General features: G+C 39.0%; 1 protein-coding gene across 1 annotated transcript in view; it reads left to right on the top strand.

Annotated features, from left to right (window-relative positions):
• The window catches only part of LOC139511111 (mucin-19-like), a 28,633-nt gene extending 7,347 nt beyond the window's left edge, over positions 1-21,286 (top strand). Inside the window, exons 8-26 of the mRNA XM_071297683.1 lie at positions 365-1,051; positions 1,462-2,148; positions 2,559-3,245; positions 3,656-4,342; positions 4,753-5,439; positions 5,850-6,536; positions 6,947-7,633; positions 8,044-8,730; positions 9,141-9,827; positions 10,238-10,924; positions 11,335-12,021; positions 12,432-13,118; positions 13,524-14,210; positions 14,687-14,900; positions 16,341-16,630; positions 17,769-17,901; positions 18,908-20,155; positions 20,246-21,237; positions 21,269-21,286. Of these exons, the coding sequence (XP_071153784.1) occupies positions 365-1,051; positions 1,462-2,148; positions 2,559-3,245; positions 3,656-4,342; positions 4,753-5,439; positions 5,850-6,536; positions 6,947-7,633; positions 8,044-8,730; positions 9,141-9,827; positions 10,238-10,924; positions 11,335-12,021; positions 12,432-13,118; positions 13,524-14,210; positions 14,687-14,900; positions 16,341-16,630; positions 17,769-17,901; positions 18,908-20,155; positions 20,246-21,237; positions 21,269-21,286 (11,826 nt within the window). The remainder of the gene's footprint in view (positions 1-364; positions 1,052-1,461; positions 2,149-2,558; positions 3,246-3,655; positions 4,343-4,752; positions 5,440-5,849; positions 6,537-6,946; positions 7,634-8,043; positions 8,731-9,140; positions 9,828-10,237; positions 10,925-11,334; positions 12,022-12,431; positions 13,119-13,523; positions 14,211-14,686; positions 14,901-16,340; positions 16,631-17,768; positions 17,902-18,907; positions 20,156-20,245; positions 21,238-21,268) is intronic.
• The last annotated feature ends 3,218 nt before the right edge of the window (positions 21,287-24,504 follow it).

Genomic DNA, 24,504 nt, shown 5'->3' with positions numbered 1-24,504 from the left:
ATTATGTTGTTTCTTTCTGTAAATTGTCGGACTTAAATATCACTGTAAACTCATTACTGTTTAGCCACATGGCTTGTTACTAGTGAAAATTGAGGAAGAAATATTCTAAAAAAATCAATGCAAATTATTCAAACGACTAAACACAGTCTTAAGACAATCAGTCCAAGAAGGTTATTATTAATCATATAAGCAACATTTTGTTATTATGATATTGGTCACACGGTTTTTTTTTAATATTGGTCGCCACTTTTTATTAGAATATTTCTTTTAGTCGAGAAAAACAATAATATGAGATAAAATTGTCTTGCATTATAATTAATGCAACGTTCATAAAATGTCTACAGTGTTATTAAACTCGTTCCAGGTAACTACTGTTGCAAATCAAGAGACACCATTGAACTATGTTATAGCCGGAGAAATAGAAATCTCTTTTACTGCATCGAATGAGGACATTGATGTTTCTGTTGATAAGATAGAACTAATTGCATGTGAAAAGTCAACCTCAGCAGGTCCAACCACTGTTTCATCAGCTACATCGGCACCGACGACAAGTGGAATCACAGGTTTACCAAGTATAACGACAGTGCCAGTAGTAAGTCAAACAGGGGGACCACCATCTACTACAGCAGCACCATCGACGACAGGTGCAACCGAAGGAACACCACCCTCAACTGTAGCAGGACCATCAGGTTCGACTACAGGTGCACCCAGTACAACGACAGCACCATCAACAGGTCCAACAGAAGGACCAACAGTTTCAATGGCGACACCGACACCATCACCTGCACCTGAGGAATGTCCATCTCTTAATTTGATGGAAGACTCAGGAGTTGGTCTGTCAATAACATATGACGATGAGATAATATCAGCTGACACTTTGATTGGTCTTCAAAGCTCAGATGATAATCGAAAACTAACTGTAACACCGTCATCAACCGTAACGATTTCACTTACCAAGGTATCAACACTTGTGTCAATCAATGTGAATGGAGACAATATTGAGGAGATTACTTTGACCTTTACAGATGAAACCACAAACCAGATAGAAACGGTACGTATAGGCAACCATTGCAGTAAGTATTTAAATACAAAATAAAATTATGTTGTTTCTTTCTGCAAATTGTCGGACTTAAATATCACTGTAAACTCATTACTGTTTAGCCACATGGCTTGTTACTAGTGAAAATTGAGGAAGAAATATTCTAAAAAAATCAATGCAAATTATTCAAACGACTAAACACAGTCTTAAGACAATCAGTCCAAGAAGGTTATTATTAATCATATAAGCAACATTTTGTTATTATGATATTGGTCACACGTTTTTTTTTTAATATTGGTCGCCACTTTTTATTAGAATATTTCTTTTAGTCGAGAAAAACAATAATATGAGATAAAATTGTCTTGCATTATAATTAATGCAACGTTCATAAAATGTCTACAGTGTTATTAAACTCGTTCCAGGTAACTACTGTTGCAAATCAAGAGACACCATTGAACTATGTTATAGCCGGAGAAATAGAAATCTCTTTTACTGCATCGAATGAGGACATTGATGTTTCTGTTGATAAGATAGAACTAATTGCATGTGAAAAGTCAACCTCAGCAGGTCCAACCACTGTTTCATCAGCTACATCGGCACCGACGACAAGTGGAATCACAGGTTTACCAAGTATAACGACAGTGCCAGTAGTAAGTCAAACAGGGGGACCACCATCTACTACAGCAGCACCATCGACGACAGGTGCAACCGAAGGAACACCACCCTCAACTGTAGCAGGACCATCAGGTTCGACTACAGGTGCACCCAGTACAACGACAGCACCATCAACAGGTCCAACAGAAGGACCAACAGTTTCAATGGCGACACCGACACCATCACCTGCACCTGAGGAATGTCCATCTCTTAATTTGATGGAAGACTCAGGAGTTGGTCTGTCAATAACATATGACGATGAGATAATATCAGCTGACACTTTGATTGGTCTTCAAAGCTCAGATGATAATCGAAAACTAACTGTAACACCGTCATCAACCGTAACGATTTCACTTACCAAGGTATCAACACTTGTGTCAATCAATGTGAATGGAGACAATATTAAGGAGATTACTTTGACCTTTACAGATGAAACCACAAACCAGATAGAAACGGTACGTATAGGCAACCATTGCAGTAAGTATTTAAATACAAAATAAAATTATGTTGTTTCTTTCTGTAAATTGTCGGACTTAAATATCACTGTAAACTCATTACTGTTTAGCCACATGGCTTGTTTCTAGTGAAAATTGAGGAAGAAATATTCTAAAAAAATCAATGCAAATTATTCAAACGACTAAACACAGTCTTAAGACAATCAGACCAAGAAGGTTATTATTAATCATATAAGCAACATTTTGTTATTATGATATTGGTCACACGGTTTTTTTTTAATATTGGTCGCCACTTTTTATTAGAATATTTCTTTTAGTCGAGAAAAACAATAATATGAGATAAAATTGTCTTGCATTATAATTAATGCAACGTTCATAAAATGTCTACAGTGTTATTAAACTCGTTCCAGGTAACTACTGTTGCAAATCAAGAGACACCATTGAACTATGTTATAGCCGGAGAAATAGAAATCTCTTTTACTGCATCGAATGAGGACATTGATGTTTCTGTTGATAAGATAGAACTAATTGCATGTGAAAAGGCAACCTCAGCAGGTCCAACCACTGTTTCATCAGCTACATCGGCACCGACGACAAGTGGAATCACAGGTTTACCAAGTATAACGACAGTGCCAGTAGTAAGTCAAACAGGGGGACCACCATCTACTACAGCAGCACCATCGACGACAGGTGCAACCGAAGGAACACCACCCTCAACTGTAGCAGGACCATCAGGTTCGACTACAGGTGCACCCAGTACAACGACAGCACCATCAACAGGTCCAACAGAAGGACCAACAGTTTCAATGGCGACACCGACACCATCACCTGCACCTGAGGAATGTCCATCTCTTAATTTGATGGAAGACTCAGGAGTTGGTCTGTCAATAACATATGACGATGAGATAATATCAGCTGACACTTTGATTGGTCTTCAAAGCTCAGATGATAATCGAAAACTAACTGTAACACCGTCATCAACCGTAACGATTTCACTTACCAAGGTATCAACACTTGTGTCAATCAATGTGAATGGAGACAATATTGAGGAGATTACTTTGACCTTTACAGATGAAACCACAAACCAGATAGAAACGGTACGTATAGGCAACCATTGCAGTAAGTATTTAAATACAAAATAAAATTATGTTGTTTCTTTCTGTAAATTGTCGGACTTAAATATCACTGTAAACTCATTACTGTTTAGCCACATGGCTTGTTACTAGTGAAAATTGAGGAAGAAATATTCTAAAAAAATCAATGCAAATTATTCAAACGACTAAACACAGTCTTAAGACAATCAGTCCAAGAAGGTTATTATTAACCATATAAGCAACATTTTGTTATTATGATATTGGTCACACGGTTTTTTTTTAATATTGGTCGCCACTTTTTATTAGAATATTTCTTTAAGTCGAGAAAAACAATAATATGAGATAAAATTGTCTTGCATTATAATTAATGCAACGTTCATAAAATGTCTACAGTGTTATTAAACTCGTTCCAGGTAACTACTGTTGCAAATCAAGAGACACCATTGAACTATGTTATAGCCGGAGAAATAGAAATCTCTTTTACTGCATCGAATGAGGACATTGATGTTTCTGTTGATAAGATAGAACTAATTGCATGTGAAAAGTCAACCTCAGCAGGTCCAACCACTGTTTCATCAGCTACATCGGCACCGACGACAAGTGGAATCACAGGTTTACCAAGTATAACGACAGTGCCAGTAGTAAGTCAAACAGGGGGACCACCATCTACTACAGCAGCACCGTCGACGACAGGTGCAACCGAAGGAACACCACCCTCAACTGTAGCAGGACCATCAGGTTCGACTACAGGTGCACCCAGTACAACGACAGCACCATCAACAGGTCCAACAGAAGGACCAACAGTTTCAATGGCGACACCGACACCATCACCTGCACCTGAGGAATGTCCATCTCTTAATTTGATGGAAGACTCAGGAGTTGGTCTGTCAATAACATATGACGATGAGATAATATCAGCTGACACTTTGATTGGTCTTCAAAGCTCAGATGATAATCGAAAACTAACTGTAACACCGTCATCAACCGTAACGATTTCACTTACCAAGGTATCAACACTTGTGTCAATCAATGTGAATGGAGACAATATTAAGGAGATTACTTTGACCTTTACAGATGAAACCACAAACCAGATAGAAACGGTACGTATAGGCAACCATTGCAGTAAGTATTTAAATACAAAATAAAATTATGTTGTTTCTTTCTGTAAATTGTCGGACTTAAATATTACTGTAAACTCATTACTGTTTAGCCACATGGCTTGTTACTAGTGAAAATTGAGGAAGAAATATTCTAAAAAAATCAATGCAAATTATTCAAACGACTAAACACAGTCTTAAGACAATCAGTCCAAGAAGGTTATTATTAATCATATAAGCAACATTTTGTTATTATGATATTGGTCACACGGTTTTTTTTTAATATTGGTCGCCACTTTTTATTAGAATATTTCTTTTAGTCGAGAAAAACAATAATATGAGATAAAATTGTCTTGCATTATAATTAATGCAACGTTCATAAAATGTCTACAGTGTTATTAAACTCGTTCCAGGTAACTACTGTTGCAAATCAAGAGACACCATTGAACTATGTTATAGCCGGAGAAATAGAAATCTCTTTTACTGCATCGAATGAGGACATTGATGTTTCTGTTGATAAGATAGAACTAATTGCATGTGAAAAGTCAACCTCAGCAGGTCCAACCACTGTTTCATCAGCTACATCGGCACCGACGACAAGTGGAATCACAGGTTTACCAAGTATAACGACAGTGCCAGTAGTAAGTCAAACAGGGGGACCACCATCTACTACAGCAGCACCATCGACGACAGGTGCAACCGAAGGAACACCACCCTCAACTGTAGCAGGACCATCAGGTTCGACTACAGGTGCACCCAGTACAACGACAGCACCATCAACAGGTCCAACAGAAGGACCAACAGTTTCAATGGCGACACCGACACCATCACCTGCACCTGAGGAATGTCCATCTCTTAATTTGATGGAAGACTCAGGAGTTGGTCTGTCAATAACATATGACGATGAGATAATATCAGCTGACACTTTGATTGGTCTTCAAAGCTCAGATGATAATCGAAAACTAACTGTAACACCGTCATCAACCGTAACGATTTCACTTACCAAGGTATCAACACTTGTGTCAATCAATGTGAATGGAGACAATATTGAGGAGATTACTTTGACCTTTACAGATGAAACCACAAACCAGATAGAAACGGTACGTATAGGCAACCATTGCAGTAAGTATTTAAATACAAAATAAAATTATGTTGTTTCTTTCTGTAAATTGTCGGACTTAAATATCACTGTAAACTCATTACTGTTTAGCCACATGGCTTGTTACTAGTGAAAATTGAGGAAGAAATATTCTAAAAAAATCAATGCAAATTATTCAAACGACTAAACACAGTCTTAAGACAATCAGTCCAAGAAGGTTATTATTAACCATATAAGCAACATTTTGTTATTATGATATTGGTCACACGGTTTTTTTTTAATATTGGTCGCCACTTTTTATTAGAATATTTCTTTAAGTCGAGAAAAACAATAATATGAGATAAAATTGTCTTGCATTATAATTAATGCAACGTTCATAAAATGTCTACAGTGTTATTAAACTCGTTCCAGGTAACTACTGTTGCAAATCAAGAGACACCATTGAACTATGTTATAGCCGGAGAAATAGAAATCTCTTTTACTGCATCGAATGAGGACATTGATGTTTCTGTTGATAAGATAGAACTAATTGCATGTGAAAAGTCAACCTCAGCAGGTCCAACCACTGTTTCATCAGCTACATCGGCACCGACGACAAGTGGAATCACAGGTTTACCAAGTATAACGACAGTGCCAGTAGTAAGTCAAACAGGGGGACCACCATCTACTACAGCAGCACCGTCGACGACAGGTGCAACCGAAGGAACACCACCCTCAACTGTAGCAGGACCATCAGGTTCGACTACAGGTGCACCCAGTACAACGACAGCACCATCAACAGGTCCAACAGAAGGACCAACAGTTTCAATGGCGACACCGACACCATCACCTGCACCTGAGGAATGTCCATCTCTTAATTTGATGGAAGACTCAGGAGTTGGTCTGTCAATAACATATGACGATGAGATAATATCAGCTGACACTTTGATTGGTCTTCAAAGCTCAGATGATAATCGAAAACTAACTGTAACACCGTCATCAACCGTAACGATTTCACTTACCAAGGTATCAACACTTGTGTCAATCAATGTGAATGGAGACAATATTAAGGAGATTACTTTGACCTTTACAGATGAAACCACAAACCAGATAGAAACGGTACGTATAGGCAACCATTGCAGTAAGTATTTAAATACAAAATAAAATTATGTTGTTTCTTTCTGTAAATTGTCGGACTTAAATATTACTGTAAACTCATTACTGTTTAGCCACATGGCTTGTTACTAGTGAAAATTGAGGAAGAAATATTCTAAAAAAATCAATGCAAATTATTCAAACGACTAAACACAGTCTTAAGACAATCAGTCCAAGAAGGTTATTATTAATCATATAAGCAACATTTTGTTATTATGATATTGGTCACACGGTTTTTTTTTAATATTGGTCGCCACTTTTTATTAGAATATTTCTTTTAGTCGAGAAAAACAATAATATGAGATAAAATTGTCTTGCATTATAATTAATGCAACGTTCATAAAATGTCTACAGTGTTATTAAACTCGTTCCAGGTAACTACTGTTGCAAATCAAGAGACACCATTGAACTATGTTATAGCCGGAGAAATAGAAATCTCTTTTACTGCATCGAATGAGGACATTGATGTTTCTGTTGATAAGATAGAACTAATTGCATGTGAAAAGTCAACCTCAGCAGGTCCAACCACTGTTTCATCAGCTACATCGGCACCGACGACAAGTGGAATCACAGGTTTACCAAGTATAACGACAGTGCCAGTAGTAAGTCAAACAGGGGGACCACCATCTACTACAGCAGCACCATCAACGACAGGTGCAACCGAAGGAACACCACCCTCAACTGTAGCAGGACCATCAGGTTCGACTACAGGTGCACCCAGTACAACGACAGCACCATCAACAGGTCCAACAGAAGGACCAACAGTTTCAATGGCGACACCGACACCATCACCTGCACCTGAGGAATGTCCATCTCTTAATTTGATGGAAGACTCAGGAGTTGGTCTGTCAATAACATATGACGATGAGATAATATCAGCTGACACTTTGATTGGTCTTCAAAGCTCAGATGATAATCGAAAACTAACTGTAACACCGTCATCAACCGTAACGATTTCACTTACCAAGGTATCAACACTTGTGTCAATCAATGTGAATGGAGACAATATTAAGGAGATTACTTTGACCTTTACAGATGAAACCACAAACCAGATAGAAACGGTACGTATAGGCAACCATTGCAGTAAGTATTTAAATACAAAATAAAATTATGTTGTTTCTTTCTGTAAATTGTCGGACTTAAATATTACTGTAAACTCATTACTGTTTAGCCACATGGCTTGTTACTAGTGAAAATTGAGGAAGAAATATTCTAAAAAAATCAATGCAAATTATTCAAACGACTAAACACAGTCTTAAGACAATCAGTCCAAGAAGGTTATTATTAATCATATAAGCAACATTTTGTTATTATGATATTGGTCACACGGTTTTTTTTTAATATTGGTCGCCACTTTTTATTAGAATATTTCTTTTAGTCGAGAAAAACAATAATATGAGATAAAATTGTCTTGCATTATAATTAATGCAACGTTCATAAAATGTCTACAGTGTTATTAAACTCGTTCCAGGTAACTACTGTTGCAAATCAAGAGACACCATTGAACTATGTTATAGCCGGAGAAATAGAAATCTCTTTTACTGCATCGAATGAGGACATTGATGTTTCTGTTGATAAGATAGAACTAATTGCATGTGAAAAGTCAACCTCAGCAGGTCCAACCACTGTTTCATCAGCTACATCGGCACCGACGACAAGTGGAATCACAGGTTTACCAAGTATAACGACAGTGCCAGTAGTAAGTCAAACAGGGGGACCACCATCTACTACAGCAGCACCATCGACGACAGGTGCAACCGAAGGAACACCACCCTCAACTGTAGCAGGACCATCAGGTTCGACTACAGGTGCACCCAGTACAACGACAGCACCATCAACAGGTCCAACAGAAGGACCAACAGTTTCAATGGCGACACCGACACCATCACCTGCACCTGAGGAATGTCCATCTCTTAATTTGATGGAAGACTCAGGAGTTGGTCTGTCAATAACATATGACGATGAGATAATATCAGCTGACACTTTGATTGGTCTTCAAAGCTCAGATGATAATCGAAAACTAACTGTAACACCGTCATCAACCGTAACGATTTCACTTACCAAGGTATCAACACTTGTGTCAATCAATGTGAATGGAGACAATATTGAGGAGATTACTTTGACCTTTACAGATGAAACCACAAACCAGATAGAAACGGTACGTATAGGCAACCATTGCAGTAAGTATTTAAATACAAAATAAAATTATGTTGTTTCTTTCTGTAAATTGTCGGACTTAAATATCACTGTAAACTCATTACTGTTTAGCCACATGGCTTGTTACTAGTGAAAATTGAGGAAGAAATATTCTAAAAAAATCAATGCAAATTATTCAAACGACTAAACACAGTCTTAAGACAATCAGTCCAAGAAGGTTATTATTAACCATATAAGCAACATTTTGTTATTATGATATTGGTCACACGGTTTTTTTTTAATATTGGTCGCCACTTTTTATTAGAATATTTCTTTAAGTCGAGAAAAACAATAATATGAGATAAAATTGTCTTGCATTATAATTAATGCAACGTTCATAAAATGTCTACAGTGTTATTAAACTCGTTCCAGGTAACTACTGTTGCAAATCAAGAGACACCATTGAACTATGTTATAGCCGGAGAAATAGAAATCTCTTTTACTGCATCGAATGAGGACATTGATGTTTCTGTTGATAAGATAGAACTAATTGCATGTGAAAAGTCAACCTCAGCAGGTCCAACCACTGTTTCATCAGCTACATCGGCACCGACGACAAGTGGAATCACAGGTTTACCAAGTATAACGACAGTGCCAGTAGTAAGTCAAACAGGGGGACCACCATCTACTACAGCAGCACCGTCGACGACAGGTGCAACCGAAGGAACACCACCCTCAACTGTAGCAGGACCATCAGGTTCGACTACAGGTGCACCCAGTACAACGACAGCACCATCAACAGGTCCAACAGAAGGACCAACAGTTTCAATGGCGACACCGACACCATCACCTGCACCTGAGGAATGTCCATCTCTTAATTTGATGGAAGACTCAGGAGTTGGTCTGTCAATAACATATGACGATGAGATAATATCAGCTGACACTTTGATTGGTCTTCAAAGCTCAGATGATAATCGAAAACTAACTGTAACACCGTCATCAACCGTAACGATTTCACTTACCAAGGTATCAACACTTGTGTCAATCAATGTGAATGGAGACAATATTAAGGAGATTACTTTGACCTTTACAGATGAAACCACAAACCAGATAGAAACGGTACGTATAGGCAACCATTGCAGTAAGTATTTAAATACAAAATAAAATTATGTTGTTTCTTTCTGTAAATTGTCGGACTTAAATATTACTGTAAACTCATTACTGTTTAGCCACATGGCTTGTTACTAGTGAAAATTGAGGAAGAAATATTCTAAAAAAATCAATGCAAATTATTCAAACGACTAAACACAGTCTTAAGACAATCAGTCCAAGAAGGTTATTATTAATCATATAAGCAACATTTTGTTATTATGATATTGGTCACACGGTTTTTTTTTAATATTGGTCGCCACTTTTTATTAGAATATTTCTTTTAGTCGAGAAAAACAATAATATGAGATAAAATTGTCTTGCATTATAATTAATGCAACGTTCATAAAATGTCTACAGTGTTATTAAACTCGTTCCAGGTAACTACTGTTGCAAATCAAGAGACACCATTGAACTATGTTATAGCCGGAGAAATAGAAATCTCTTTTACTGCATCGAATGAGGACATTGATGTTTCTGTTGATAAGATAGAACTAATTGCATGTGAAAAGTCAACCTCAGCAGGTCCAACCACTGTTTCATCAGCTACATCGGCACCGACGACAAGTGGAATCACAGGTTTACCAAGTATAACGACAGTGCCAGTAGTAAGTCAAACAGGGGGACCACCATCTACTACAGCAGCACCATCGACGACAGGTGCAACCGAAGGAACACCACCCTCAACTGTAGCAGGACCATCAGGTTCGACTACAGGTGCACCCAGTACAACGACAGCACCATCAACAGGTCCAACAGAAGGACCAACAGTTTCAATGGCGACACCGACACCATCACCTGCACCTGAGGAATGTCCATCTCTTAATTTGATGGAAGACTCAGGAGTTGGTCTGTCAATAACATATGACGATGAGATAATATCAGCTGACACTTTGATTGGTCTTCAAAGCTCAGATGATAATCGAAAACTAACTGTAACACCGTCATCAACCGTAACGATTTCACTTACCAAGGTATCAACACTTGTGTCAATCAATGTGAATGGAGACAATATTGAGGAGATTACTTTGACCTTTACAGATGAAACCACAAACCAGATAGAAACGGTACGTATAGGCAACCATTGCAGTAAGTATTTAAATACAAAATAAAATTATGTTGTTTCTTTCTGTAAATTGTCGGACTTAAATATCACTGTAAACTCATTACTGTTTAGCCACATGGCTTGTTACTAGTGAAAATTGAGGAAGAAATATTCTAAAAAAATCAATGCAAATTATTCAAACGACTAAACACAGTCTTAAGACAATCAGTCCAAGAAGGTTATTATTAACCATATAAGCAACATTTTGTTATTATGATATTGGTCACACGGTTTTTTTTTAATATTGGTCGCCACTTTTTATTAGAATATTTCTTTAAGTCGAGAAAAACAATAATATGAGATAAAATTGTCTTGCATTATAATTAATGCAACGTTCATAAAATGTCTACAGTGTTATTAAACTCGTTCCAGGTAACTACTGTTGCAAATCAAGAGACACCATTGAACTATGTTATAGCCGGAGAAATAGAAATCTCTTTTACTGCATCGAATGAGGACATTGATGTTTCTGTTGATAAGATAGAACTAATTGCATGTGAAAAGTCAACCTCAGCAGGTCCAACCACTGTTTCATCAGCTACATCGGCACCGACGACAAGTGGAATCACAGGTTTACCAAGTATAACGACAGTGCCAGTAGTAAGTCAAACAGGGGGACCACCATCTACTACAGCAGCACCGTCGACGACAGGTGCAACCGAAGGAACACCACCCTCAACTGTAGCAGGACCATCAGGTTCGACTACAGGTGCACCCAGTACAACGACAGCACCATCAACAGGTCCAACAGAAGGACCAACAGTTTCAATGGCGACACCGACACCATCACCTGCACCTGAGGAATGTCCATCTCTTAATTTGATGGAAGACTCAGGAGTTGGTCTGTCAATAACATATGACGATGAGATAATATCAGCTGACACTTTGATTGGTCTTCAAAGCTCAGATGATAATCGAAAACTAACTGTAACACCGTCATCAACCGTAACGATTTCACTTACCAAGGTATCAACACTTGTGTCAATCAATGTGAATGGAGACAATATTAAGGAGATTACTTTGACCTTTACAGATGAAACCACAAACCAGATAGAAACGGTACGTATAGGCAACCATTGCAGTAAGTATTTAAATACAAAATAAAATTATGTTGTTTCTTTCTGTAAATTGTCGGACTTAAATATTACTGTAAACTCATTACTGTTTAGCCACATGGCTTGTTACTAGTGAAAATTGAGGAAGAAATATTCTAAAAAAATCAATGCAAATTATTCAAACGACTAAACACAGTCTTAAGACAATCAGTCCAAGAAGGTTATTATTAATCATATAAGCAACATTTTGTTATTATGATATTGGTCACACGGTTTTTTTTTAATATTGGTCGCCACTTTTTATTAGAATATTTCTTTTAGTCGAGAAAAACAATAATATGAGATAAAATTGTCTTGCATTATAATTAATGCAACGTTCATAAAATGTCTACAGTGTTATTAAACTCGTTCCAGGTAACTACTGTTGCAAATCAAGAGACACCATTGAACTATGTTATAGCCGGAGAAATAGAAATCTCTTTTACTGCATCGAATGAGGACATTGATGTTTCTGTTGATAAGATAGAACTAATTGCATGTGAAAAGTCAACCTCAGCAGGTCCAACCACTGTTTCATCAGCTACATCGGCACCGACGACAAGTGGAATCACAGGTTTACCAAGTATAACGACAGTGCCAGTAGTAAGTCAAACAGGGGGACCACCATCTACTACAGCAGCACCATCAACGACAGGTGCAACCGAAGGAACACCACCCTCAACTGTAGCAGGACCATCAGGTTCGACTACAGGTGCACCCAGTACAACGACAGCACCATCAACAGGTCCAACAGAAGGACCAACAGTTTCAATGGCGACACCGACACCATCACCTGCACCTGAGGAATGTCCATCTCTTAATTTGATGGAAGACTCAGGAGTTGGTCTGTCAATAACATATGACGATGAGATAATATCAGCTGACACTTTGATTGGTCTTCAAAGCTCAGATGATAATCGAAAACTAACTGTAACACCGTCATCAACCGTAACGATTTCACTTACCAAGGTATCAACACTTGTGTCAATCAATGTGAATGGAGACAATATTGAGGAGATTACTTTGACCTTTACAGATGAAACCACAAACCAGATAGAAACGGTACGTATAGGCAACCATTGCAGTAAGTAGTTAAATACAAAATAAAATTATGTTGTTTCTTTCTGTAAATTGTCGGACTTAAATATCACTGGAAACTCATTACTGTTTAGCCACATGGCTTGTTACTAGTGAAAATTGAGGAAGAAATATTCAAAAAAAATCAATGCAAATTATTCAAACGACTAAACACAGTCTTAAGACAATCAGTCCAAGAAGGTTATTATTAATCATATAAGCAACATTTTGTTATTATGATATTGGTCACACGTTTTTTTTTTAATATTGGTCGCCACTTTTTAATAGAATATTTCTTTTTAGTCGAGAAAAACAATAATATGAGATAAAATATATTATAAGTAATGCAACGTTCATAAAATGTCTACAGTGTTATTAAACTCGTTCCAGGTAACTACTGTTGCAAATCAAGAGACACCATTGAACTATGTTATAGCCGGAGAAATAGAAATCTCTTTTACTGCATCGAATAAGGACATTGATGTTTCTGTTGATAAGATAGAACTAATTGCATGTGAAAAGTCAACCTCAGCAGGTCCAACCACTGTTTCATCAGCTACATCGGCACCGACGACAAGTGGAATCACAGGTTTACCAAGTTTAACGACAGTGCCACTAGTAGGTCAAACAGGGGGACCACCATCTACTACAGCAGCACCATCGACGACAGGTGCAACGGAAGGAACACCATCCACAACTGTAACAGGACCGTCAGGTTCGACTACAGGTGCACCGAGTACAACGACAACACCATCGACGGGTTCAATAGAAGGAACATCAGTTTCAATGGCGACAGTGGCATCATCACCTGCACCTGAGGAATGTCCATCTATTAATTTGATGGAAGGTTCAGGAATTGGTCTGTCAATATCATATGACGATGAGAAAATTTCAGCTGACACTTTGAATGGTCTTCAAAGCTCGGATGATAATAGAAGCTTAACTGTACTATCATCATCAACTTTGACTATTTCACTTACGCAGATCTCAACACTTGTGTCAATCAATGTGAATGGAGACAATATTGAGAAGATAACTTTGACTTATACAGATGAAATCACAAACGTGATAAAAACAGTAAGTGTATGAAACTATTTTACCATACATAGATTATGAATGCAGAAGACTTTTTTTGAAAAAAGGTTTACTTTTCAATTTTTATTTATTTATCTAAACCTCCGTGAAATTGATCTAATTTAACCCTTCCGGATCACCTGAGATGACCCCTAGTTTTTGGTGGGGTTCGTGTTGTTTATTCTTTAGTTTTCTATGTTGTGTCATGTGTACTATTGTTTTTCTGTTTGTCTTTTTCATTTTTAGCCATGGCGTTGTCAGTTTGTTTTAGATTTATGAGTTTGACTGTCCCTTTGGTATCTTTCGTCCCTCTTTTATCCTTTATTAGGGTTAACAAATTCCAAAAAAAAAAGATTTAAATAAAATATTGTTAAAGACTACAATTGCACATACGTTGAAAGTTTTTACTTCCTATAGACCACTATTCATAATTTACTTTTCTGACATTTTTAGATCTAATTTGATATGATTTTTTATAGGTCATTATTAATAGTAATGAAGATACATTATTGAATTATGACGCTGCGAAAGTATTAAAAATATCCTTTACTGGAGTTGAAGACAATGATGTGTCCATTGATATGATTGAATTGGTTGTCTGTGATCTACCAAGAACGTCATCTTTAACAACAAGTCAACATCTCATGACTTCAGAACCAAATTCGATTATACCTTCCTTGACTACAGCTTCAGGTAAATATTTGAGGCCTATGAATTACGTCTGTTTAGTCTTAGTATCTTTTTTGAACGGGATAGTACACTTGCATAGACATTTATATACTGATTTCTATTATAAGAACTACTACTCTGTCTCAAAATAGTAAGGGATATGAGTGAGACATTATTTTACAGCGACACAAATGTTCGGCCTCCCTAAAACCGAGTTAGCTTTGCATCATCGTAAATATATTTCAGATTTTTGATTGTTTGATCTTTCCAATTAGAACGCTAAAGTTGTTTAAACTTCATTTCAAAGGTATCAATTTATTTCTGTGGTATCAAGTAAAAATACACAATCAGGTGATGGTCATGGTCATGGTCTAGTGACGTTGAAAGTTGTGCTTAATTAACCCGTTTTAGTTTGTGATTATATCAGTTTATGCAGAACCACTAGTGGTAGGTCAATGATATTAGTTTTGCAGATGTATAAGCCGTTGCACTTCTAATTTTCAATGGGATTATTTTGTTCCTTCCCCCTCAATCATGGTAAAAATATATAACAGATTGATATATGTGCCATCTCTTTTGCATTTAGATAATGGTAAGCTATAGAAGTTGTGCTTCATATAACTATTAGTTCTATTGCATTTAACTGTTAGTGGGTCAGATGGTCATTTGGTGGACCACAGCGTTGATCCTTTATATACAACGACTAAGAAGTGTGTAAACGGATATTGTTTTGTTAATATTTGCTTATGCATTCATGAGCACACCACTATCAGGAATATGTCTGATTCTTTGCTGGTATTTTATTTATAGTAATTTAACTAAAGTGTTTTGAATAGTTATTAGTTTTGGTATTTTCATTTTTTTTCATCATTGCATGATAGATACATAGTGTATATATCAGTATCTCTCGCCTCAGGCACATTTTATGTACTATATTTCAATTAATTCATACAATTTAGGACGTCTACACTAAAAAATTCTTCCTTTTTCGTTTCCATTAATGATTTGTATGTTCAATTAGTTCAGCTATTTAGAAATTAGTACGCTTCAACCCTTAGCACTAAAGTTAACTTTGTCGTATGAAACTGATGACATAATTTAAAAAAACACAAACGCGTTGTAACTCGAAATACGAGGAACGTGTTCTGGAGCCCGAAACATTAGAAAAACTTCCCGTATTAATAAAAACATTACTTCTGTAAATAACTTTCAAACTTATCGGACTGCATGATTTATTCTTGCTGTATCGAAAATAAGAATATTGGGCATAATGAATAAACAACTGTCTTGTAAAATTGTCTTGAAAAGAACAAGATAGCGTTTTTACATAGGACACTATTATGTCTTGCATATTCCTCGAAGTGCTTGCAATGAATGCTTACACCATTTGCAGTGATTTTGTTAAGATTGGATTGCATCCTAAAATAGTTGATGATATTATAGACAATTTGTTTAAACTTACAGCATCAACATGCAATTCAGTCGATGGTATGTCAAGTCCTGCATTAATTCCTGACGGAAGTATTGGAATAAATGTTCCAACACAAAACGATATAGAGAAAATTCGACCTGGAGGTGATTCATTAATCATATTGGACAATAAGATTGTAATCCCTACGATATCTATTTTGCTTAGACAGAAACCAGAGTTAGAAAGTGTAGAAATTTACCCAAGTTCCAATGAAAGCAATGTAAATACATACATTGTAAGTGTACAAGATTCACAGGATGTACTGCCACACCAGATTGGAAAGGTGAGTCAATTCATTCCTCAATATTCAATCCCCTCAGCAATTAAAAAAAAGAGAAAAAGAATTTTTTCGAAAGTATTGGATTTATAAAGTTCATATGGCGCTGAAAAATCTCCCACTTCGATTGTGTCGAAAGGTGGCAGAACATGAAGCGTTTCATTTCCATACCATCACAAAGTACAGTTGACCGAAATATAAACCTTCTGCATTATTAGTTAGTAGGATATGCTCCCACACTATAAAACTGTCTCCAAAATTATACAAATTAACAAACATAACAACAACTTCGATATCTGTTTACAACATATCGATGTTGAAGCATGCTCTAAAACCAATGTTACATCTTTGCTAATTTCCAATTTTGAGATTAAAATTACTATAAGAATATCATCAATCAATGTGATATTGTTTTCGTTTTTACTGCTATAACTAGATACTGTTTGTTATTAAAATTTTATAAGATTGCATCCTTATGAACTGTCAATGACAAACGATTTAAAATTACATTGACAGACACCATCAGATCTTAGACTGTAAGATAACATAATTTTAAATCAGCAGTTCAGGTATTTTAATCTGACATTGAGTTGATGGGAGTATTTGTGGATACCATATAATCTTGTTTCGTATTGCTTTGGTTATGATTTATGGCTCATTAAACCTTAATCATTTTCCCGTGTTGATTGTTCTGTCTGTTCATGTATGTACTTTTTGAAGTCCACCCAGCAAGATCTCAATAGGAGTAGTAAAATTGAAATGTTCAAACAACTAGTGAACCACTACCACTTATGCACATGCCTTTGTTAAGTCTAATATCTTATCTGTGATTGTTGTATGACACATTTTGTTAAATCTGTTTTTCTTGAGGATATGGTGTTAATAACAGATCGTTGGAAATACCATTTTAATTTATTCAGAATATCTTCATATATTTTAAAAACATTATAGATAATACTGTATAATGATCACTAGCTGTCTTTCGGATGTGTTTTTACTTTTATAGTAGCTGTCTCATTGACATATTACTTTAGGAGATGTCCAAACAGTTAAAGTCTGTTTTATAGTGATTCGTGTTTGTAGTGAATATTTGTTTGATCTGTTTAACTTATATAACTATTTTTTATATTTTTCTGTATTCAAGGTTTACAACGGAGACGAAATAGCAACATTCCCCTCTGGTGTGTTTGCAGATAAAGTTATCATTACATTGTTGACAAAGAATAATCCTAATCAACCGTACTATGTAGACGTCAAACTTAACGCCTGTTTCGTCGGTATGTTATCAAATTATGAACTGCAAAACATCTACTCTACTTAATTCTAAACAAACCAGTATATAATTACACTAGCAAATGAGTATTCAGTAATACGTGTGACTTCAAATTATCTGACTATGCAAATAGAAGGACTTTGATAAAATAAAGTATTAATGAGTAAAACGTTTTTTTTTTAATTAATATCAGAAAATTTTACTTAATGTAGTACAATACAAAGATTTTTTTTTCTTTCCAATCTCCAATCTTTAAAATGCTGTTACTTTCTTAAAACTGCATATAAATTAATAAAAGAGGTATACATAGATATATAAAAGATTGATCTTTTAAATGAATGCAATATTTTTGTTATGCAATCATTATGTAATTAAGTATTATGCAATCAATGGCAAAATCTTGGTCAGTTCACTAGAATGAATTTAGCTCTTTCATCTCTATAGCTACACAAAAAAGTTTAACGTTATCTTAATCAACACAGCAGGATCTACAAAATGGTGTCCCAAATTATCGCTATCGTATTCCATTCTCTCATAAATCTGTAATTAGTGTAAACATCCTAACCACATAAAAGAAGATAGTGTATGATTAGGGGTAAAATTTAATCTAAACATTCTATCCAAAATCTGAGACATCCTTTTGCAGATAATGGCTCTAGGAACAAAATATCATAAAATCATCCCTCTCGGGGGATCCATGAAGAAGCTAATTTCAATTGAAAGTGAACATTTATTGTAAAATTTTATAGACACAGTTATAATTATAATTGATTACATAATTGTTGTATAATACTAACTGTGCATTACTTTGAAAGAGAAATCTGTTAGCTATCCACAGATACCACTTTTATAAATTTTCAAGCATTAGAAAGAAAGTTACAGCATTTTAAAACTAGAGAATTGGAGGTATAAAATCTTTGTATTGTGCTACCTTAAACGACTATATAGTTAAAATAAACAATCAAATATCCCTGGTTGTACTTATTTAATTTTTCAACTTTCTTCAACAGTATCACAATCTACAAGAGTCCCCACAGGAATACCAACTAAAGTTGGATTACCATCTGTACCAGTAACAGTAGGTCAAACTACTGCAACAGGAACACCGTCTCCAATTGTGATTACTGGTCCACCTTCTGTAACTGAAGGACCATCTACAACAGTAACCACCGGTATACCTTCTACAACAGGCACACCATCTCCAGTTGTAAGCCTTGGTTCATCTTTTGCATCTGGAGGACCATCTACAGCAGTAACAACAAGTCTACCGTCTGCAACAGCAACACCATCTCCAGGTGTAAGCACTGGTCCACCTTCTGTAACTGCAGGAACATCTACAGCAGTAACAACCAGTCAACCTTCGGCAACAGGAACACCATCTCCAGCTGTAAGTTCTGGTCCACCTTCTACAACTGCAGGAACATCTACAGTAGTAACAACCAGTCAACCTTCAACAACAGGAACACCATCTCCAGGTGTAAGCACTGGCCCAGCTTCTGTAACTAGAGGACCATCTACAGCAGTAACCACCGGTCAACCTTCTGCAACAGCAACACCATCTCCAGGTGTAAGCACTGGTCCACCTTCTGTAACTGCAGGAACATCTACAGCAGTAACAACCAGTCAACGTTCGGCAACAGGAACACCATCTCAAGCTGTAAGTACTGGTCCACCTTCTACAACTGCAGGAACATCTACAGCAGTAACAACCAGTCAACCTTCAACAACAGGAACACCATCTCAAGGTGTAACCACCGCTGAAACATCTGCAACAGGAACACCATCTTCAGTTGTAAATACTGTTTCACCTATTACAACTAGAGGACCATCGTCAAGATCAACACCGGGTGTACCTCCTGCAACAAAAGCACCATCTCCAAGTGTTAGTACTGGTCCACCTTCTGTAACTGGAGGACCATCTACAGCAGTAACCACCGGTCAACCTTCTGCAACAGGAACACCATCTCCAGGTGTAACCACTGGACCACCTTCTGTCACAGGAGGACCATCTACAGCAGTAACCACCGGTCAACCTTCTGCAACAGGAACACCATCTCCAGGTGTAACCACTGCTCCAAGTGTTAGTACTGGTCCACCTTCTGTAACTGGAGGACCATCTACAGCAGTAACCACCGGTCAACCTTCTGCAACAGGAACACCATCTCCAGGTGTAACCACTGGACCACCTTCTGTCACAGGAGGACCATCTACAGCAGTAACCACCGGTCAACCTTCTGCAACAGGAACACCATCTCCAGGTGTAACCACTGGACCACCTTCTGTAACTGGAGGACCATCTACAGCACTTACCACCGGTCAACCTTCTGCAACAGGAACAGCATCTCCAGGTGTAACCACTGGACCACCTTCTGTAACTGGAGGACCATCTACAACAGTAACCACCGGTCAACCTTCTGCAACAGAAACAGCATCTCCAGGTGTAACCACTGGACCACCTTCTGTAACTGGAGGACCATCTACAGCAGTAACCACCGGTCAACCTTCTGCAACAGGAACATCATCTCCAGGTGTAACCACTGGACCACCTTCTGTAACTGGAGGACCATCTACATCAGTAACAATCGGTCAACCTTCTGTGACAGGAACACCATCTCCAGGTGTAAGCACTGGTCCACCTTCTGTTACTGGAGGGCCATCTACAGCAGTAACCACCGGTCAACCTTCTGAGACAGGAACACCATCTCCAGGTGTAAGTACTGGTCCACCTTCTACAACTGCAGGACCATCTACAGCAGTAACAACCAGTCAACCTTCAACAACAGGAACACCATCGCCAGGTGTAAGCACTGGCCTACCTTCTGTAACTGGAGGACCATCTACAGCAGTAATAACCAGTCAACCTTCAGCAACAGGAACACCATCTCCAGGTGTAAGCACTGGTCCATCTTCTGTTACTGAAAGACCATCTACAGCAGTAACCACCGGTCAACCTTCAGCAATAGCAACACCATCTCCAGGTGTAAGCACTGGTCCACCTTCTGTAACTGCAGGAACATCTACAGCAGTAACAACCAGTCAACCTTCGGCAACAGGAACACGATCTCCAGGTGTAAGCACTGGTCCATCTTCTGTTACTGAAAGACCATCTACAGCAGTAACCACCGGTCAACCTTCTGCAACAGCAACACCATCTCCAGCTGTAAGCACTGGTCCACCTTCTGTAACTGCAGGAACATCTACAGCAGTAACAACCAGTCAACCTTTGGCAACAGGAACACCATCTCAAGCTGTAAGTACTGGTCCACCTTCTACAACTGCAGGAACATCTACAGCAGTAGCAACCAGTCAACCTTCAACAACAGGAACACCATCTCCAGGTGTAAGCACTGGTCCACCTTCTGTAACTGCAGGACCATCTACAGCAGTAACAACCAGACAACCTTCTGCAACAGGAACACCATCTCAAGGTGTAACCACCGCTGTAACATCTGCAACAGGAACACCATCTTCAGTTGTAAATACTGTTTCACCTATTACAACTAGCGGACCTTCGTCGAGATCAACACCGGGTGTACCTCCTGCAACAAAAGCACCATCTCCAAGTGTTAGTACTGGACCACCTTCTGTCACAGGAGGACCATCTACAGCAGTAACCACCGGTCAACCTTCTGCAACAGGAACACCAACTCCAGGTGTAATCACTGGACCACCTTCTGTAACTGGAGGACCATCTACAGCACTTACCACCGGTCAACCTTCTGCAACAGGAACACCATCTGCAGGTGTAACCACTGGACCACCTTCTGTAACTGGAGGACCATATACAGCAGTAACCACCGGTCAACCTTCAACAACAGGAACACCATCTCAAGGTGTAACCACCGCTGAAACATCTGCAACAGGAACACCATCTTCAGTTGTAAATACTGTTTCACCTATTACAACTAGAGGACCATCGTCAAGATCAACACCGGGTGTACCTCCTGCAACAAAAGCACCATCTCCAAGTGTTAGTACTGGTCCACCTTCTGTAACTGGAGGACCATCTACAGCAGTAACCACCGGTCAACCTTCTGCAACAGGAACACCATCTCCAGGTGTAACCACTGGACCACCTTCTGTCACAGGAGGACCATCTACAGCAGTAACCACCGGTCAACCTTCTGCAACAGGAACACCATCTCCAGGTGTAACCACTGCTCCAAGTGTTAGTACTGGTCCACCTTCTGTAACTGGAGGACCATCTACAGCAGTAACCACCGGTCAACCTTCTGCAACAGGAACACCATCTCCAGGTGTAACCACTGGACCACCTTCTGTCACAGGAGGACCATCTACAGCAGTAACCACCGGTCAACCTTCTGCAACAGGAACACCATCTCCAGGTGTAACCACTGGACCACCTTCTGTAACTGGAGGACCATCTACAGCACTTACCACCGGTCAACCTTCTGCAACAGGAACAGCATCTCCAGGTGTAACCACTGGACCACCTTCTGTAACTGGAGGACCATCTACAACAGTAACCACCGGTCAACCTTCTGCAACAGAAACAGCATCTCCAGGTGTAACCACTGGACCACCTTCTGTAACTGGAGGACCATCTACAGCAGTAACCACCGGTCAACCTTCTGCAACAGGAACATCATCTCCAGGTGTAACCACTGGACCACCTTCTGTAACTGGAGGACCATCTACATCAGTAACAATCGGTCAACCTTCTGTGACAGGAACACCATCTCCAGGTGTAAGCACTGGTCCACCTTCTGTTACTGGAGGGCCATCTACAGCAGTAACCACCGGTCAACCTTCTGAGACAGGAACACCATCTCCAGGTGTAAGTACTGGTCCACCTTCTACAACTGCAGGCCCATCTACAGCAGTAACAACCAGTCAACCTTCAACAACAGGAACACCATCGCCAGGTGTAAGCACTGGCCTACCTTCTGTAACTGGAGGACCATCTACAGCAGTAATAACCAGTCAACCTTCAGCAACAGGAACACCATCTCCAGGTGTAAGCACTGGTCCATCTTCTGTTACTGAAAGACCATCTACAGCAGTAACCACCGGTCAACCTTCAGCAATAGCAACACCATCTCCAGGTGTAAGCACTGGTCCACCTTCTGTAACTGCAGGAACATCTACAGCAGTAACAACCAGTCAACCTTCGGCAACAGGAACACGATCTCCAGGTGTAAGCACTGGTCCATCTTCTGTTACTGAAAGACCATCTACAGCAGTAACCACCGGTCAACCTTCTGCAACAGCAACACCATCTCCAGCTGTAAGCACTGGTCCACCTTCTGTAACTGCAGGAACATCTACAGCAGTAACAACCAGTCAACCTTTGGCAACAGGAACACCATCTCAAGCTGTAAGTACTGGTCCACCTTCTACAACTGCAGGAACATCTACAGCAGTAGCAACCAGTCAACCTTCAACAACAGGAACACCATCTCCAGGTGTAAGCACTGGTCCACCTTCTGTAACTGCAGGACCATCTACAGCAGTAACAACCAGACAACCTTCTGCAACAGGAACACCATCTCAAGGTGTAACCACCGCTGTAACATCTGCAACAGGAACACCATCTTCAGTTGTAAATACTGTTTCACCTATTACAACTAGCGGACCTTCGTCGAGATCAACACCGGGTGTACCTCCTGCAACAAAAGCACCATCTCCAAGTGTTAGTACTGGACCACCTTCTGTCACAGGAGGACCATCTACAGCAGTAACCACCGGTCAACCTTCTGCAACAGGAACACCAACTCCAGGTGTAATCACTGGACCACCTTCTGTAACTGGAGGACCATCTACAGCACTTACCACCGGTCAACCTTCTGCAACAGGAACACCATCTGCAGGTGTAACCACTGGACCACCTTCTGTAACTGGAGGACCATATACAGCAGTAACCACCGGTCAACCTTCTGCAACAGGAACAGCCTCTCCAGGTATAACCACTGGACCACCTTCTGTAACTGGAGGACCATCTACAGCAGTAACCACCGGTCAACCTTCTGCAACAGGAACACCATCTCCAGGTGTAACCACTGGTCCACCTTCTGTTACTGGAGGACAATCTACAGCAGTAACCACCGGTCAACCTTCTGAGACAGGAACACCATCTTCAGGTGTAAGTACTGTTCCACCTTCTACAACTGCAGGACCATCTACAGCAGTAACAACCAGTCAACCTTCAATAACAGGAATACCATCTCCAGGTGTAAGCACTGGCCCACCTTCTGTTAGTGGAGGACCATCTACAGCAGTAACCACCGTTCAACCTTCTGCAACAGGAACACCATCTCCAGGTGTAAGCACTGGTCCACCTTCTGTAACTCGAGGACCATCTACAGTAGTAACCACCGGTCAACCTTCTGCGACAGGAACACCATCTCTAGGTGTAACCACTGGACCACCTTCTGTAACTAGAGGACCATCTACAGTAGTTACCACCGGTCAACCTTCTGCAACAGGAAAACCATCTCCAGGTGTAAGTACTGGTCCATCTTCTGTAACTGCAGGACCATCTACAGCAGTAACAACCAGACAACCTTCTGCAACGGGAACAGCATCTCCAGGTGTAACCACTGGACCACCTTCTGTAACTGGAGGACCATCTACAGCAGTTACCACC

Source organism: Mytilus edulis, chromosome 2 (assembly GCF_963676685.1).
Source record: "Mytilus edulis chromosome 2, xbMytEdul2.2, whole genome shotgun sequence".
Classification (NCBI taxonomy): Eukaryota; Metazoa; Mollusca; class Bivalvia; order Mytilida; family Mytilidae; genus Mytilus; species Mytilus edulis.
This window is presented reverse-complemented; position numbering and strand designations above follow the sequence as displayed.